Source organism: Schistocerca gregaria, chromosome 1 (assembly GCF_023897955.1).
Source record: "Schistocerca gregaria isolate iqSchGreg1 chromosome 1, iqSchGreg1.2, whole genome shotgun sequence".
NCBI lineage: Eukaryota > Metazoa > Arthropoda > Insecta > Orthoptera > Acrididae > Schistocerca > Schistocerca gregaria.
Genome location: NC_064920.1, coordinates 219,242,880 through 219,262,668, shown reverse-complemented (window position 1 = coordinate 219,262,668; position 19,789 = coordinate 219,242,880). Strand labels below are relative to the sequence as shown.

General features: G+C 36.0%; 1 protein-coding gene across 4 annotated transcripts in view; it reads right to left on the bottom strand.

Moving 5' to 3' along the window:
* Window positions 1–424: 424 nt before the first annotated feature.
* Window positions 425–19,789, bottom strand: part of LOC126337707 (probable Rho GTPase-activating protein CG5521) — a 275,478-nt gene continuing 256,113 nt past the window's right edge. For 2 of the 4 annotated variants that reach the window (XM_050001492.1, XM_050001493.1), the window contains 2 exons: window positions 9,831–9,956; window positions 425–7,126 (listed from right to left, as the gene is read on the bottom strand). In XM_050001492.1, the coding sequence (XP_049857449.1) occupies window positions 6,933–7,126; window positions 9,831–9,956 (320 nt within the window). In that variant the 3' untranslated portion in view covers window positions 425–6,932. Of the gene's footprint in view, window positions 7,127–9,830; window positions 9,957–18,308; window positions 18,834–19,789 lie in introns of those variants that run through there. The other 2 variants (XM_050001495.1, XM_050001494.1) reach the window with 2 other exon arrangements.

The following is a 19,789-nucleotide window of genomic DNA, read 5'->3' as shown; positions in this document are numbered from 1 at the left end:
CTCTACTCTACAAAATCAGATTTTTTTTTTTAATATGCAACACACATTTTTGAACCAGTATGGAGTTGCCAGCTATGGAGTTTACAGTAATTATAAATCCATGATTATGTTAATATGCATCTGCAAAGATCATAATAGGGTGAATCTTTTTTGTTAATTCCACACCCTCTTAGTTTCTAATTAATGATGACATAAGATGTGGTTGACCACAATTTCACATTCTTCTTTTCATTCCATACCCATCAAACACAACACATTTCACTGCCCAATTATTTATTCAATTCATCTACACTGCTTAGCTGAACTTCTTGCAACAGATATTCCCCTTTGGCCCTTCCTAAATAGTACATTAATAACTCACAGAGCTTCCCATATTCTATTTCTATTATTTCCACTAGATATTAAATTATAAAGTGTTTGTCAATGCAGTAAAATCAATTGTTTATTTAAATATGTACATTTAATGGACTTTATCATACATTAAATGTAGCTATTTACAAAGTGTGTAGTTTATATGTACATTCTATAAATAACAGAAGGATATAAAAGCACAGTGACAAAGATTTTAAGTACAGTAACTGATTGTGCGCAAGAAGGTCACTACATGTAAAGATTTTATACGTCTCATAATGATTTCATCACAGTCAATGAACTATAATATTAGAAACTCAGTTGTAAATGAAGCTACTTTATTATTACGAAACATAGCCATAATTTACTGTGTAAAATAAGAACATTACTTGCAATGTAGTCAGACAGCAAATGAAAGACATTCATGGCACCTTATTTTAAAATGCCATTTACACTTATTTTGTCTGATCACAAGCTTAATGTTTTCCTGTACTGTACTAGATTACTGTATCTCTCTCCATTAATGGCGTTATTTGTACTTATATCTAGCTTAATGTGAATACTTCCCAATAATTAACTTTTCTTAAACACTATAATACAGAAAATATTCAACAATCTTATAAAGGCTCATCGTTGTTTTCAAAATCAGTAAACTGACAAAATAATATTTTGTATAAATGCCCACAAAACAGCATCCATCACACGAATTCTGTTGTTTAAAAATTTATGCTGGCAAAATTGTATGGCTCCAAACATTAACAATGCTGATTTTTCTTGATTTCAAAGCTATGTATCCACTAGAGAAACTTTAATATGCAATTAAACTTCACTGATAAAAATCATGTTTTGTCTCTGTTATTGCATAGAAGTGTCTTAACAGCACCTGCTCAAGAGAACAGCTACTATTAATAGCAAAAAGCATCAGTGCTGAAACTGGTTTACAGACTCCCGCTTCTAATGCATGTTAAGAAATATGATGTAAATTTTATTATAAAATTTGAAATGAACTTGTAGTGTGATTTATAATAAAGGAATTTCAAAAATTTTCTTATTTCCTTTTATACTTGAAATGAAATATCTTCAATATTACTTGTTGTCATGTAAATACGTCAGGAAACCCAACTATATTTTTTCAATAAAAAAAACTCTTTCATAAAACCTTCAAATGGAAAGAAAACAGAGGCAGGATAACAGCAGTTACAATTTTTATATCACACATGTGCCACAGTCAAACACATTAACATAATTTTACACTAAATATTCACAGGTTTTGAGACTGTAGTTCAATTGCCAAATATATACATAAACACCTACATCATGAAGTCTTCCAAAAAGATTATTATTTACACTACACAATTAAGTACATATTCATATTACAGTGAAAAAGAGGACAATATGGAAAACAGCAGAGAATGAAAGCACCAATGAAGTTTAAATAAGACTATTATATGTTATATTAACAGAGTGTTAATTTATGGAATGCAGCAACACTGTCAAAAATACGTAAATAGTTTGTCATAACAAACAAAAACATATGAACTATTTATGTTTATTTTATACACACATAATGTAATGGTGCAAGTCACAGACCACAAATAACATTACTGCTTAATTGTTTGTCAATATATACAAATAAATGAACTGAACAAATAAATAAATAAATACAGGAATAAATAAAACCAAATAAATCTTACTACATAAATAAATAACATATGAATACTGTTTGATTACAACGCAAATTTAGTTTTACCTTACTAAAAGTAATTTTAACTGTAGTGCACATTACTGATCATATTTTCAGAAAGAATATCACATAACCATAACTGTATGTTATATGGACAATGGTTCAAATAGCTCTGTCATTGGGCGACAAGTGGAGTTCCCATAGTTACTGGATAGTACTGTGACATGAAGTTACATCACTATTTGTCATTCATTGGTTCATTTTTTGGATGAGTGATACAGATTTTTTTTAGTTAATCAGTCAAAGTCTTTCTTATTTTGTATTATTCTAATTAACTTGTTAGAATAATAATATTCAAAGCACGTCTGTTAAAGTATGCACATAAGTTTCATGGAATGTATAATACAACAACCCTTTAACAATATTAAGAAGCATAATATAAGCAAAAAAAGGGGCAAGTGAGATCATGCAAATTACCTTCAGAGTATATAATTTGCAAATAATACAGTATACTGGAGGGAGAGTATACAAAAGTTTATGATTTTAAATATTTTCTATGCACAACAATTGGGGTGTCACGTTCAGTTACAATCACTCACTGTCAGTCACCAAAACTTAATGAAATTTAAGTGCACTTAATCTTAGACAGAAAGCAATACTTTCACCCACTGTGAAAACACACAGTACATTGGATATTGTTAATAAAAAAATTATGATAGTACGAAGAGTTCTCATAGAAGCCAGGTATGAGAAGAGATACTCATTCTCAGCCCAGCCCTATCTCTTCTTATTTTTACTTGTAAGAAGCACATGTTCAACAACAAAACTCTATTGGAATTTTTGTTAACAACACAAAGATCACAGTGTATCCTATGGCACAGCCCTTGGTATACAGCAGACATAAAATATAGACAATGTGTAGTCACAAGTAATTCCACAAGCTTGTAGAACAATAAAAATTTCTATATCTGTTAGAGTACAGCAATTTTGCAGCCTACATCTTCGATTAGTTTTTAACTACAACTTGACTAATGAAAACCAAAATTATATTCCTTAAAAGAAAATTAGGCAGAATGAGTTCTTAACTTTTAAAAATAAAGACTCAATGCTGGTCAGAAGCTAGGATGGCAATAGCACTGTTGAATGTTTGAAACTTGTAAACAACTAACATCTCAGTTCTGATGTGTACTGTATAACCTTCATAACACAATGCTAAATATAACAATGCAGAAGCATTGCTAAAGCATGAAGTCCACAGACACTAAATTCACATGTGAACTGAATTCAGAGGTATGTGACTGTATTTCAGAATGAAAGAACTGAACACCTATAGTACATCTGTTGTTAAATTCCAAGATATGAGGACCTAACAATCGGTGAAAAGTGCCATAGTTGTCCCTGTGAAGTTTGTAATACACTTTTGCTAAGTATGATTTGTAAAATGAAATTTCATGATAAAGAGTGCACTTTCAATGCAAAAACTGAATAAAAAGGTAGTTTTAAATCACTCAAATTATAATGGAAAAAATATTTTTACGAAGTTGTCACTTTCAGTTGATTTTGTAAGTGACACGAAGTTCACAGGTCAATGTATTCTGTGCACAAAACATGCACAAAGCTACAGTTGATACGTAACTACGTGAAATAACTGTACAAGGACCTCAACAAAGCAGTACTGACATTCAGGTAATGTAACTATATAATAACGATGCTTTACCCAGATCTGGTTAATGACTGCTGAACACAGGTTGTTGCTGAGGTAGATATATCCCTTTTGATTTTACTTCTAGTGCAAGGAGAAGGGTAAATCACAGCATTCTTAGTAATTAAATTGTCTGTTTTGTTTTTGTGAAGGACTAATGCAACAACACTACATTCTTCTTATATCATAATAAGCATCATGGCTTATATCTTTATACCATCCTTACCTGTGTGCACTAAGCACTATAAATACTGCCATAATGATGTATGCTCATGATATGAAGAGGGGGATGGGGAGAGTAAGAATATTTTCATATCTAATTCATCAAAAAGAATTTAATAATAGCACTTCACATTTACATAAGTGCTGTTATGTGAATTGAGGATTGTGATCAAAGGAAGACTATGAAGCATATGCAATAACCCCCCCCCACAAACTTCCATCTGTAAAAGAAATCCGGACAGAATTCAGTATTATTGACAGTTTAACATGATAAACACATTTCTGAACATAACCAACAGGCTACTGTTTTAAATGTCAACTTTAAGGCCACATGAAACCAATGTGAATATTTTCCATTACAACAGTACTTTTATTTTTCTTTTGACTATAGACTTTGAAGATGGTGACAAATTAATTGAGCATCTACAGGGAAAAAATGACTGCTGAACTACTGAGCAATGTAGGTTTTGTTGCTGCAAATTATAAATTTAATAAGGGTGCATGCAAGACAAAAGTAAAGGACTGCTGATAGGCTGACCCCAGTTGTCCACAGTGTCTCACAGAATTCGTGGACTAACATATTTTTCACGCCACCACCACGATTTGACTACATAATGCCCAAATATCAGAAAACTGTTTCAAAGAAAGGAGATGGCAATGTATACACATCATATAAACGCAAAGTGTGCAACAAGGACATTTAAAAAAAAAAAAGAGTGGTGATGGCTTGGTTTAAGGGTAATCTAATGTACGAGTCACAGAAAAATTATGACTCTGAAAGTTATTACACAAATGATAAGAAACACATGCACTGTTAGCGTTGTTACTACCAGCCTGTCTCCTTGACATGGGATGCTATGCAGTGAAGTTCATAACATTTGTAGAGGACTCAATTCAGAACCGAAAATGGCCGGAAGTGAGTTTTTAGTGTCTTTAAGCAAAGAGCCATATCTAGAGAAATGCATAAAGCACTCATAGTTTCATTAAATGCTGCAAGGATTTTTTTATCACTACAGCCAGAAAAAGTTCAAGGCTAAAGTTCTAACTACAATTAAAAGTTGATGATTAACAGTTGACAGTAACATTTTGCAAGGTCCAAGTTGCACGAATCATGGCAAACAAAGTTATCTTTCACACTACTGTGAAATGAGCAGATCTTCTTGTACAGCTGACAATGAGAAATGTATTTCTCCTGACATGTTCCTCATTGTTAGCCACAGAAGGAAAGTGTTCTTATGGAGCACTGGATGAGTTTGTGAACAGTACCACTCAGATAATCACCACAGACTCACTTGTGTTGCTATTATGAGTTTCAGGAACAATCTACTAGTAAAGTTATTTATTACTGTTATATCTGTAGCCCACAGTTGCCAACACAGTTCTCAAAAATTGTAAATACAGTGTTTAGATGTTCCCAAATAGCACCATATTCGACAATAATATCTTTTCCCTTTTATATCTACGAGAATTGTAGTACATTCTGTCAACTTGTACTCAAAAGAAAAACATTCATCTCCTTTACTATCACCAAGATTTGAAAGTAAATGATAATTATAATGAGGAACTGATACAACTTGGAACTGCCAAGTCAGTCATGCTGATGCTACAGGTCCATTTCTCATTATGGTTTGTGACCTTCAGCATCTATCCAATATTCTCATTAACTTTGTTGTGGGGATGTGTATTCCTCATCGTACTTATTTCTTATTCATTTCTTCCGCTCTTTTTCCCCCACAGAAAAGATTCCTGGATGTGAAATATTAACCATTAGCAGTGAACTGGCACCTTAATAATGCTCAAAATTATTTGAACTCCTTCAGTCACAAGGCATTATGAGCTAATGTCTGTCATGCTTTAGCGATCAAACTGCATACTGTGTCTCCAGATAATTATAAAGTATTAGTGATGTTACTTTACTGGTGTTACTGTGCAGTGCTGTTAGTAGTTGTGGGTCACTATACAGTTATTATATCTCTCTATTGATCTTCTTCAGTGTTTCAATATTTACAGAATTTTAAATTGTTTTATCACCAATAATTAAAAAAAAAACATTTAGAAGTAGTTGTGCTTAGCTGCTTTTCTACGTAAGTGCTTGTCAAGTAAAATCTAAAAGAGGAAGTAGAATTATTGATACAGCCACAGAAAATTCATGAATACAATCTGAATTAAAGTAAGTTCTTTGTAAAGTTAAGTCAAAGAAAATTACATTCTCTCTTTAAAAGTACATGCAGAAAATGTTAAAAAATACTATCTGACACTCTTGCTGCTTGCTACACAAGAGATTGGAACTCTCGTCTGTAGGTAAAGTAATTTACAATATATTTTTCCTATGTAAGACACTTAATGTTTCGAAGAATCTGACAAAGAGGTAAGTTTCATGCCAACTACTGGGATGGATATGATGACCTTTGATACTCCCATTTTGATAATGTGCTCTTTCTTCTTCCAAGTGTTTGTTTATCCGTAGAGCTTTAAATAACACCTGTTAATGACAAATACTAATCACAAGTGATGAGCAACCAACTTTTGTATCTTTCATTGCGTGGTAAGTAAACAGTTCAATTCACTGAGTTTCTGGCAATGTGTGAGAAAGTTTCAGTAGATTCCAATGATATCCAACATGGAAAGATCAAGCACTTTCTTGCTGGTACAATAACAAAAATGCACCAAGTTGTTATTAACACTGTGTTCAGAAACTTACTTAAATCCTCAATACAAGAGGCAGCAGTCATTATTGACATCCCTGAGAAACAACACACTAAATAGCACCTAGTAAATAAGAACTCTGATGCTTTCTGTGTACCTTCTGCATTTTCATTTAAAGTTTGTGTCAAGACAGTCTACATTCCAAAATAACTCTCTGTCATCACTTAGTGCAAGAAAACCAGTCCTTTAAAACACGCATACACACATATACAAGCACACTGTTGACGAGTCAAGATATAAAATCATATTTAGTGGGCATTATCACTTTTACTTTGTTTTCCGAGTTGTGGGGCTGTCAGGTGGAGTAAGAGAAACAGATTCACAGCGAACAGCTAGAGACTTCCTTGCTGTAGTCTTGAAAGATAGTTTCTTTAATGGTCTTGGTGATATGCCGTGAAGTCCGCTGTCAGCTGCAGATGCCACTTCATTGCCTGCAAACCAGACTCTAATACTTTCAGCTCCTGTGGAAAAGACTTTTATTTAATTAACATAAAAACAGGCTGTCTGTTAATACAAATATCTGATATTTCAAAAAAAAATGAAAAAAATTCAGTCACAAAATCAATTACAAGAATTCTAATAAATTTACTTTCAAATCTCTGCCTGTTTACATTTGTTACAGAGGAGTAAAAATACTTGATCGAGCCTGGCAATGAACACTCTAAATTCCATCAGCATACTCTCCTCCAATACACATTTATGCTTTGAGAAACTAGAGGAAAAACCCCATGGCAGATGTGTGATTAACACTGCTACTATATGTTTTTTGTGTGAAATGTGACTTAATTGTTGATTCTGAGAGGCTATGAAGAAGAAAGTACTGATCTGCCATATCCAATATGAACTACACAACTGAAAATTGCTCCTTGGGCAGTGCTCTGTATGTGGCAGTATTGTCATGCAACAGAAGCCTATCTTCTTGAATATTTGTTATCCAAGGTATTTAATACCCGATAAAAGATGTCATTAACCGTGAACTGCTATGTCCAGCCACTGTGAATGAGTCATGATACTTTAGCTACATGACTCTCGAAAGAAGCAAAAGAGTCAGTATGGCCTTTTTTAATTTATGGAGTCTGACTTCTAATGAAGAGATATCATTCCTTGCTTTGTCACTGTAGTGAGCTACGAGTATAATTTTCCACCCCCACGTGACAATTCATTCCTACATATAACAATCTCTGTTAACTGCATCAATGACATTTTGTAAGTTGCACATTATTGCTCTAACTGTCCTTGTGTCAATGACTGTGGCACAAGCAAAGTTGAGCAGTAGACCTGCCTTATACTATCATTCCGCATATCTGATGAAGATTACCAACTGTGCCATAGAAATATTATGTATAAAAATGCCTGTGTGTACCTTGTAATTTGTGTGTACCTTGTAATTAGTCTAATGATTACCAACTGTGCCATTGAAATATTATGTATAAAAATGGATTCTACACCTACATCAAACCTCTGCAAACCACTGAGAAGTGTATGGCAGAATCGCTGCATAAATGCCTGTGTGTACCTTGTAATTAGTCTAATCTTGAACCCACGATTCCTGAGAGAGCAATACGTACGGGGTTTATATTCCTAGGTTGTTCACTTACAGCTGGTTCTTGAAACTTTGTAAGTAGTAGGCTTCCTCATGATAATTTGCACCTGTCTTCAAGCACAGGCCAATTCAATCCCCCACCCCAGAATCCCCATGCCACTCTCCCATGAGACAAACAAACCTGTGACTATTCACGTTGCCTTTCTTTGTGTACATTCAATATCCCCCACTAGTTCTATTTTATATAGGTCCCACATGCTTCAGCAACATTCTAGGATGGGCTGCACAAGTGTTTTGTAAGTAACTTCTTTTGTACACTGCATTTTCTTAAGGTCCTAATAACGAACTAAAATTTGTCTCCTGCTTCACATAAAATGATAAACCTATATAAACATTCCATTTCATATCCCTACTGATTGTTACACACAGGTATTTGTATGACTTGACACAGTTCAATTGTGACATACTGATATTGTAGTCACACAATACAAAATTCTTCATTCTGTGAAGGGCACAATTTTACATTTCTGAACATTTTGGGTCCCACACTTTTCCCTGGAACATGCCTGTAGTTTCTTCAACACTTGTTGATGACTCTCCAACCAAGGTAACAGTGTCCCTTTACTACCAACAAATCCTCAAAGCAGCAACTCAGTTGGACAATAAAAACATTTCTTTTAAGGAAGTATTTGTACAGAGCAGCTTCAAAAGATACTCATGGATGAAAACAAGAAACAAATATGTGGACAGCCAGTTATTCACCTATACCTAACAGGTGAGTAGTGCACTGATGCACACAACAGTCCAGAAAATAATGCTCGTGAAATATCTCAAACTAATTCAATCTAATCTCTCTCTCTCTCTCTCTCTCTCCATATCATATATACTGACTTTATGGGCAGTTGCATGGCGTATGGGTGTGCGAGATGACAGGATTAGTGAAAAAAGATGTGAGACAAGGTGGGATAGACAAAGCAGTTGGGAGGGGGGGGGGATGTGGGCAGAAACGGGGGTGGGGGGAGGGGGGTGAGCAGGGAGGAATACAGAGGAGGAAGAAAGGAAGGAGGAGGCAGGGAGTTTAATGTCAGGGCATTGAAAATGACAGGGGAGGGAAGGGTAATGTTAGAGTGGGGAAGGGCCAGTTGAAAGATGGGGAATAGTATTTAGGCAGAGGGAGAACAGAGGATGAACTGGAGGCACAGTTCCCACCTGTGTAGTTCAGAGTTTCTTCTTTGTGGGTGAGGTGAAAATTCCACAGAGTTGTGTGGAGCATGCTCAGCAACTGGGTGATCCAGTTTTTGTTTGACTAAAGACTGGCAGTGGCCATTCGTGCAGGCAGATTGCTGCTTACCTGTCATACCAACATAAAATGCTAAATAGCAGCACAACTGCTATATGACATGACTGCTTGCAAATATGGTCCTACCTCTGACACGATAAAAAATGCCTGCAAATGAAATGCAGACTCATATGGTGGGTACATGTATTACACAGACCTCAAAAACCTGATTGTCTACACAATAAATGTGATGGAACTATGTTTTATCAACACAGGCTGGATATTTGACGTCTGAAGCTGAATGCCACAAAATCACACAGAAATTTATTTCATGCTCACCAACCTCGAATCCTTGAATCTGATGGACTGCCACTGCAGTGGTGGTGGGAGTCCAATAGTGCTGCTGCTAGTGTTGAACTGGGTGCAGACGAACAGCTTGGTTCAGGACTACGAGAGCTCAGTGATGTCCCTGTGGAATGACAGCACATTATAAAGTCGTCTAAAAATAAAGAAATACAAATACAGTATAAATCCAGATCATGTGATGATTTCATGGAAGGCTGGATCACAGTATAAGAAAATTAGGTTGCTTCTGTTTCCTAATTATTAAGAATTTACTCTCAATTAGAATAGCAAGTACCTTACATCTATGAAACAGGTTCACAAAATGAGCATTCATTCACATTAAACACAAAGAACGAGCACTGAACAGCTACTGCTGCAGGTAAACTTGCCTCAGCTCTCTGTTTGTGAGGACTTGTTGCTTCAATTATACTGATTCAGCTGAGCAGCTGAAATATCGCAAAACTGAGATGGATATCTCTTATGAAATTAGATTTACAATTAAATTTAAATACACGAGAGATCATTTGATATTCAGTGTAAATTCAAAGAGGTTCACCAAAGAAGTGTTACAGATGAGTTACTCATTTGGCAATGGTGTTCAAATTTCAACTTTAAGCAAATTCTATCCACGACAAAGAATGGATTGGTATTCAGTCACTCAACAATAATGAACTGCTGGATTTAGTTAATGAGTTCACGAAGAATGTTTGCTGAACAACACTCAGTAGTCTTGGTGAACATTTTCTACACATTAACTATACCATCACCATGAAATTTTTAAATATCCTTACAGGTGAACTCAAAGTATGCGTGCTTGCATTTATATTTTGGGATGATTACAGATATTTCTCTATATACACATAGGCTTTCGTGTAGAGACTTATGTTTATTATTACACAACTTACAAATAACTTCGAGCATTGTAGATCTTTATAAAGCAGATAAAAAAGCTCAACACTAAAAGTCGTCTCAGGCACTACTTGGCAACCAATTTTTGAAATAAAAGGCTTATCTTATTGATTTTATGGCCTGAGTTGCTAACACTAATGTAATATCAAGAATCTTCAGATTCTGCTGTCATCTGTTTCCTTATGGATTCATCTTCCATCATACCACTATATCACCTGTGGCTGAAAAAGTCCTACAACTTCTGCAGAATTTTGACTGGGAGTATTTCGACTACTCACTTAAGATCCTACACTGGAAAATCTTTGTTTCTCCCATTCACCTACAAAGATAAGATAAGAGAATTATGGGCTTGTACAGAGGCATACACTAAATTGCTTTTCCCTCACTCAATCTGCAAATGAATGGGGCAGTAAATGACTAGTGTGGTGGTGCAAGGTACCCACCTTAGTGTGGCTTGCAAAGGTTGTGTATACACGTAGATTTATGGATTTTTATAACTCTTTGTTTGGGAAATAGTTTTACAGTTGTGGAAAGATACTGTTCCTATCTTCCAGTACACAATATGACAGACATTTTAATTTATGTGGCAATAATGTAAGAGACACAGAATAGTTGCCATTTAGTGGGCTTTGTGTGTGTGTGTGTGTGTGTGTGTGTGTGTGTGTGTGTGTGTGTGTTTTTTGCTGGTTGTCGGGAAAGGCAAGACGGAATAAAATTACAGTGACCGTGTCCTGATTCACCTGAAATGATAGCTGGCATCTTCACAATTAGGTTATAAAAAACAATTGCAGATGCTAAAATCTACAAAAATTAAACTTAGTCTTATGAAAGAAATTATATGAAAAATGTGATGTGGATGGAAGGAATACAGTGGAAATTTTCAGTGATCTTGTCAAGACATTTTATATCTTAACTCATAATATCTTAAGAAAACCTGATATGGTATGGCATTTGCTGAAATGTCATGAAAAGGATGAAACAGCCATCAGCTAAAGAACCTGAGAGAAATGATGAAAGAAAGCTCAACAAGAATCAATAAAAAAAACTTCAACAATTTTACATAACAACAATCTCTGCAATTATATTACAATTATATAACAAATGTTAAATGATTCACTACTTAAAGCTTAAGCTTTCCAAAAACTAGTTTAGTGGCATTCTTAAATACATTGATGGGTAAAAACGAAACACCTTCAAGGGCTGTGTTCACTGGCATACTGAGAGGTGATAGTGTTAGCAATTCCTTTGTTACAGTCATCAGTGATCAAATGATGCTCAGGAGGCAGCTGTACACCTGCTGTTTTGACTCTGCACACACTAACTGTATTTGAAATTTTTTTTACCTTATTTCTATTGGAATGTCAGCAGCTATAACAAATGTTAAAATTTCTTATAATAAAACATTCCTAACTACATAATAACATTTATTTATTTACTTACTGGTGACCAGTTTTGATCAGTCCTAAGCATCATCAGACCACTTACTCTGTAAAGAGATTAACATGAATGTACCTAGAGGAATGTAAACTACAAGCACAGAAAGAAACACACTACATCAACAAGTACGCAAAAGAAAGAAAGCTATAGCCACGAGGGTCTGCTGAAGCTGGCAGGAAGCACACACCCCTCCAGGACTTATGTACCTACGCTGAATGACATGCAGTTTACATCATTTAAATAGTCTAAGGTCCACCCACCACCCCCAGCATTACATCATTGTCAGCCAACAATCATACAGCACGTTAAATGGAGCCTAAATACAATTATTTGTGTACAACATTTACATCCTGACCATCATGTCACTCCTGTCGACAGCTCCCATATTGTCAGTGTAGCTTACGATACAAGCTGGTTTTGTTTTTGGTTCATTCATGGTTCTGTCAATTTTGTCAGTCACTGTAATTTCACTTGCATTAAGAGTTGAAAGCATCCTCACTTCCCACTTGTCCAGCCACTTCAGAGAAAGAAGTTTATCTGTTGACATAAACTTGATCTTGCCTTTTCTAAGTTTTTTGATAAAGCAGGCATGCCTTTGCTGTTTGTTCTCACAGTTCCACAGGCATTAGTCACTCTGTCACACAAATAAGAAACTAATGTTGGAGAAGTGTACCAACTGTCAAAATATAATGTGCGACCTTTACCAAGGTAATGTTCAAGTAAAGTGAGAACAATGCTTACATGTATTCCAACATTTACACCAAAGTCAGTTTCTTTTTTTTTACATCTGTTGCTGCACCCACATAAATAATCAAGTCAAGAATATAACCAGTTTCACAATCACACAACAAAAAAATTTTTCCACCAAATCTGTGGCGTTTGAAAGGAATTTACTGCTTGAAGAAGACATGACCTTTGAAGGGAACTAAACTTCCACCAATGCACAAATTTTTCAAAGGATATAAAGCACCTGGAAATACTTTTCTTAAGTGATCCACAATTCAACGTAATTTCCAAATTTTGTCATCTCCAGGGTCCTTACTGTTATCAGCAAAATGTAACATTCTAAGTAACAGAAGATATCTATCTCTCGGCATGATTTGCACAAACATTGGAGTAGACAGTACCTGATCATTGGTCCAATAACTGTTTATTTCATTTTTCCTCACTTGAGCCATCAGAAAATTTAAAGAAAGGAAACAGTAAACTTTGTCACTGTTTGTGTTTTTCCAACGTTGCAGTCCTGATTTTTCACTGGCATCATTGCAAGGGTGTTCATAATATAAATTACATTGCTCAGCTATGCAGCTCACAATTTCTTGGCTAAAAAAACCTTGGAAGCAGTCATATACAGTACATATATCATCTAAATTGACGATTTTGCAACCGGAACCACTGTTATCGAAATTATACACTTTAGGGTCCAAATCAGTGTCTCTTAGGAGATTTTTCAGCCATAAGCTCAGGCTCTTCTTCAGAATCGGAGAAAGAATCAACGATAACATCAAAATCTAGATCTGCATTTACTGGTTCAATGTTCGTTGGTTCTCAAATATTTTTTATATTTGTGGTGACAGATTTATCTGTCAGCTCATTGTCGTCACTATCTGTTCACCCATAATCAGCTGGATTGGGCATGATGATGTCCTCGTCGTCACTTTGGTTTAGAATACTCAGCAGCGGACGGTAACGTTGCATCATTTTATTCGGTAATGCGGAAATAGCCGCACACAAACTAGGTAATATAGCTATATGAGCGAACTCAACAGAAAGAGAATTCAGCATTCAATAGTCGTTCAGGTATTTCCTAGTATTTCAAAAATTAAACTACATACTTGCGCAACAATGACCTTTGACTCGCTGGCCCGATTTTCAGCTTTATATGTAACTATACGACTATAGCAGGGAACCGCTGTAAGTATTTTTTTATAGCAAATAGTATATATACGTCTAGAGCAGTGAAAGGGTTAATATGTTTTATGATAATGGGCTGAAAATGTTGTAATGCTGGGTACGGTGGGTAGAGTTCCGCTATTTAAGCGATGTAAATTGCACATCATGCAGCAATGGTTATATGCCTCCTAGAGTAGTGCCTGCTCCCTGCCTGCTTCAGCAGATTCTCATGGGTATAGCTTTCTTCCTTTTACACATTTGTTGATGTAGTAAGCTTTTTGTGCTTGTAGTTTACATTCCTGTAAGTACATTCACGTTACTCTCTTTATTGAGTAAGCGGTCTGATGATGACCATAACAGTGGTTGAAACTGGTAACCAATAAATAAACACACACATTTATGTGGTTGGGACTGCTTTGTTATATTAAAAAAAATACTAACTGTACTCAGTTTAGAGATTAAAAATGTTTGGAACATTCATTCTAGGGAACAATCATGTTGAATGGGGTCACACTGTGAGCCTGTGGGAAGCGGGCTGGATGTATCAACAGATTGTTTCACATGTTGGATACATGTATCATTGGTGTGTCACTGCTTTCAACAGTGGTCTGTGGAACATTTCTACACCTGTAGACCAGATTCAGGATGTCCACATAAAGATCAGTGCATTGAGCAAGCATCAGCAGCTGAATGATCATCATCATCATCATCATTGTCCATGGATGAAATCTGGGCACATGTTGCACCTGCTGTGTCATCAGGGACCATGATGAGAGTAGGTTCTGTTTGTATGTGAGTGATGGAGGTACATGGCACAGACCTGGTGAATTACCTTTCCTAGAGTGCATTCACCTACAACACACAAGCCCCATAAAAGGCTTCATACATAGGGCCCCCAGTTACATCTCATGGTCGTATTGTGTGTTCCTGCAGGGTAAAGTAACTAGTGCCTGCTACAATTCACAAGCTGTTAACCCCATGCTACTGCAGCTTCTACGACAATAAGATGATGCAATATTTCAGCGGGACAATGCATTCATATACAGTTGCTAAATGCAATGTACTCTTCATGGTGACCTGACCTGGCCAGCAAGGTCACCAGATCTCTCACCAACTGAACATAAGTGGGACATGATGAAATGGGAACTTATGTGTTCTCCAAGGCCTGCAAGAACCGTTGCTGAACTGCAACAAAAGGCACAAGATGCTTGGTACATTCTATCATAGGATGTCACTTGGCATCATCATGATGCACGTGAGAATTTGCACCTGGGTTGCCAGCAAAGTATACTATGTATTGATGCAACTATTTGGGCACCCATTACTGTGACGATATTTCGTTTGGTCTGAATTTGTTATGCACTCTTATAATAATGAATTACTTGTCACCTCACTTGTCAATAAAAGGACCTTATTCCTGAAGGTGTTCCACTTTTATGACAGTATAATAATCAGAAAGTTTCTGGAAAGGAGGTAAATGATGTTAACATTCCCTAGGCATTAATATGGGATTAAACTGTGATAACCGCACTGATCAGCTCTTTAAGAACCCACATTCTTCTTGTTTTGTCCTATGAACTAATTGCTCATTATGCTGATATAACAGAAAAAATTGTTGCCATCCTTTCCTTTTCCCTGATATCCTATAGAATATTATGAGAAAATGCCATTAAAAGCATCAAGTTATTACATCATAGAATTAAATGTGATGGTGATCTGTAGAGTCTAATCAAATATCATCTCACTATGACTGTGATATTCGACACTAATTAGCTGCAAAACTAAAGCTTTGAATATAAGTTGTTCTTATGCTACTGCACAACATAAAACCAGACACCACACACTGATAACAAAAAAACATCCAGCATCAATCGTACTTTTTGTAAACTGATTTTAAGGTCTAATAGCTATACTTCAATATTACATACCACCATGGAAATAAATCTGCATACAATCTTATCAGCAACTACCATTTCTGCATAGTGATAATAGAGATTGAGTCTACTTAACTACTATAGCACCAATGCATACAATGAAGGAATTACCTCAACTTAGTTAAGATCTAAATCTGCTGTACAGAAATGGGCAAATTATGTAATCATAAAAATATCTGATCACATTCCCAGTGAATTACAACCATTCTCTTTGTGAATTGCTTGAGTTCTATGAAACTACTGTGTGTGTGTGTGTGTGTGTGTGTGTGTGTGTGTGTGTGTGTGTGTAAATGGTCAGGACTGTTAATAACCAAGTGACACACACTGTGTCACAACAAGGTACATGAAAATAACTAACTTATGATTTTGCAGAGAAAAAAGTGATCTTTTGTTGCTGTATACATCAACAAATGGAAAGTTTACACCATATTCAAGTAATGACAATTTAGGATCTTAGCTGACGATCATCTCTTATTTCTGTATTTGGTACTACACTCTGACTACACTCTACTAAACCATGCCACATTTCTAAGTAAAATGCTCATTAAACACTCATACTTGTTAAGTCTAAGGCCATCTTTTTTGAAAACATGCTACCTCCAGTACTATCAAGGCAAAGGTGATCAAAAAATACTTTTCAATCAGAGGTATTACATGGATGTTTTGACACATGCCTTTAACAAGTGTTATTGTAACATGGCCAAAACAACTGCACTTCCTCTTAACTTATCAGTCTCATACATGTACACAGATTTAAATAACAATGCTTCTTCTACTGTCCACTTGCAGGAAAAGAAATGTCATTTTAAAAAAGGTAGGAAACCTGTAGAATATTTATTCACTGTAGCATACTGTACTAGCAGAATGCTGGAAATACTTGAGATGGGGCATTTGGTTACATCCTAAACCATGAGTACTAATTTCCATAAGCAAAAGAGAGCAACTGGAAATCATAAACAAACAAGAATATTTTAACAATATTATGCGATTGTGTACAACTTATAAAACATGTTTCTGTTTTTCACAACTGAATCACTGAGAAATCCACTGATACAACAGAATCAATGTAAATTGAGATCACTGTCTTATAAATTATTACTCAGGCTTCTGAGAGACAGGAAGCTGCTTCAAAAAAGAGCAAAAGCAAAAGGAATGTACAGAAAGAAAGGTCACTCCACAGGCTCTTTTATAAAATGTGCAAAGCAGAAAAATATCACAGCCAAAATTTAAATTACATAGAATTATAATGAGTGGGAAAGATTATTGGCAAAACTAAAATTCAAAATAGGTGGCTGGTGTCACACACACATAGTAAATTAAATTGGAGAGACAATGTGCAACTTACACAGATAAAATGGAGGAAAGAAATGTGTAGAAGTGAATAGAGTTCATTAGTTAAATGCTCCACAGATCATATTCACACTTAATATTACAATGCTGAATGACAACATTTCCATTCATGTATTCCACTACACTACAGAAAGTGAACAAATGCAATTTGAGCATGTGATTAAAACTCCCAATTTGTCAAAGATGTGGAACTGTGAAGGTCACAGGTAATTGTAAATACTATTCTTCATTTATTTTTTTATATGTAAGAGAAATTACTGTGAAATATTACATACTGGTAAATAATGATGAAGTGGACAGTTACAAACAGGTTATGTGCTGCAGAGTTAGTTACCATCTCCATAATTCTGGAAATTGAGGTAACATCACATATTTCTAGATAATGAACATATCGTCTTACAAGGATTAAGTGCATGCATAGAGGCAGGATCTTAGTTTGAAAATAAAAGTGTGTGTGTGTTTGTGTGTGTGTGTGTGTGTGTGTGTGTGTGTGTGTGTGTAAATATAATTATTTCAACAGCACCCTGAGGCATATTCATAACGTTTTTGTTCAAATGCTTGATTTTTGTTCTTGTTATGAAGATTCTAAAGTTGTCAAATTATCTAGTGAAGTAAACGAGACACATAAATTAAAAAATACTTCCTAATGTGTGAAGCTGTATTCAGTTGATAGTTAATGGAGGTATATTCACAGGTATATTCCAGTTGTGAGAAAAATTTATACCTTGCAAAAATAGTGGTAGAGTTTTGGACTGTTACATTCAACTAATTAAAGTAGCTTGTCAAATTATAGTGATAATGTTTGATCAGAAAGACACATGTAAACAGGAATACAGGAAATTTCAAGTGGCCATTTTCCATCTAATGAAACATACAGTTACTGTGCTATATTCTTAGGGTTACCTGCACATTTCTCTTCATATTTAAACATGGAACATTTAGGAATTACTGGGCTTCTGAATTCCAAATACTAAAGAAATCTATCAGATAACATTAATTCAACTTACAATATCAAAATAACTAATACATGCATTGGACATGACCATCTCCCAAACATTTTAACACACTGCTTGTATATAAGACAGTAAAAACTGAACACCTAACAAATATTAAATAACAATGCAGTATATTTCATGGCATGTATGTATTTTAAATTACACATTTCATACTCACAAACAGCCAGAAAAAGGTCTTTATACAATAAACCAGATATCCATAACATACAAAATCCTTAGCTTATGTAGAGTCTATAGTCTTCAAAGCCAACACACACATACAATTTTAGTTATACAATACAGGCACAGAATGGACATTAATATGAAAGCACCCGGACACTACAAATGGATACAGGAACTCAGGACAAGTCACTATAGCACACTGACACAACAGCACCACACACAGGTGCTTACCACTATCTCCATTATGTAGCTGGTAGCATTCGTCTTGTCAGCTGGGCACTCCAAACTGTCCTGAATATCCTATGAGACAGATCTGCATTAGGATGTTCCTCAAGTTCCGTCAATTCATAGAGCACTAAAATTAAATACTATATCTCTGTAAACACACCTAAAATATTAATTTTTATGTGAAGTGTGATTATCAACTTACTTTTTACTAATTGCATTGGCTTTATGACTGGATTTCAGAACAATGGAAAGGAACAAAAGGTGGCAGCAATAGTAGGAGAGAAGGGAGTATACCTGGGGGAGAGAGAATGGAGCATACGAGAGAGACAAAATGTGTGGCGAAAAGGAGGAGAAGAAGGTGAAATGGAGGAGGAGGAGGAGGAGGAGGAGGAGGAGGAGGAGGAGGAGGAGGAGGAGGAGGAGGGGGGGGGGGAGGAGGGGGAGGAGAAAAGAGGAGAAAATGAGGGGGAAGGAGAGTGGATAGGGGAGGAGGGGCGGAGAATAGCAGCAGGGTGAGAGCCAGAGAATGGATGCGGGGGGAGGGGTGGAGAATGGCAGAGGGGTGACATTTGGAGAAGGACGGGGGGAGGGTCAGAGAAGGACTGGGGGAGGGCTGGAGAAGATAATGATAGGGGTTGAGTTGAGTATGATGTGGGATGACTGGAGCATCATAGGGGGGGGGGGGGGGGGCACTGAGGATGGGCAAGAAGGATGGAGCAAAGTGGATGGGGTAAGGTGAAGGGAGGGAGAATAGGTGGAAGACTGAGGATGGGTGGGAAAGAGCAGATGGGTGGGAGAGGGTGGATGGGTTTAGAAGGATGGATGGAGGAGAGAGGAGAATTGGGGAGGAGGGGGAAGGAGGAGAGTGGTGGAGAGGGAAAGGGACAGGGAGTGAAGGGAGGAGACAGAAGGATGGGAGCACATGTTAGAGACAGCAAATAAGGTGGAAGGATGGAGAGAATAACAAGGGTAAGGAGAATACATGAGTGTGATGAACAAGTAAGAAAATTGAGAATTCCGTTTTGCAA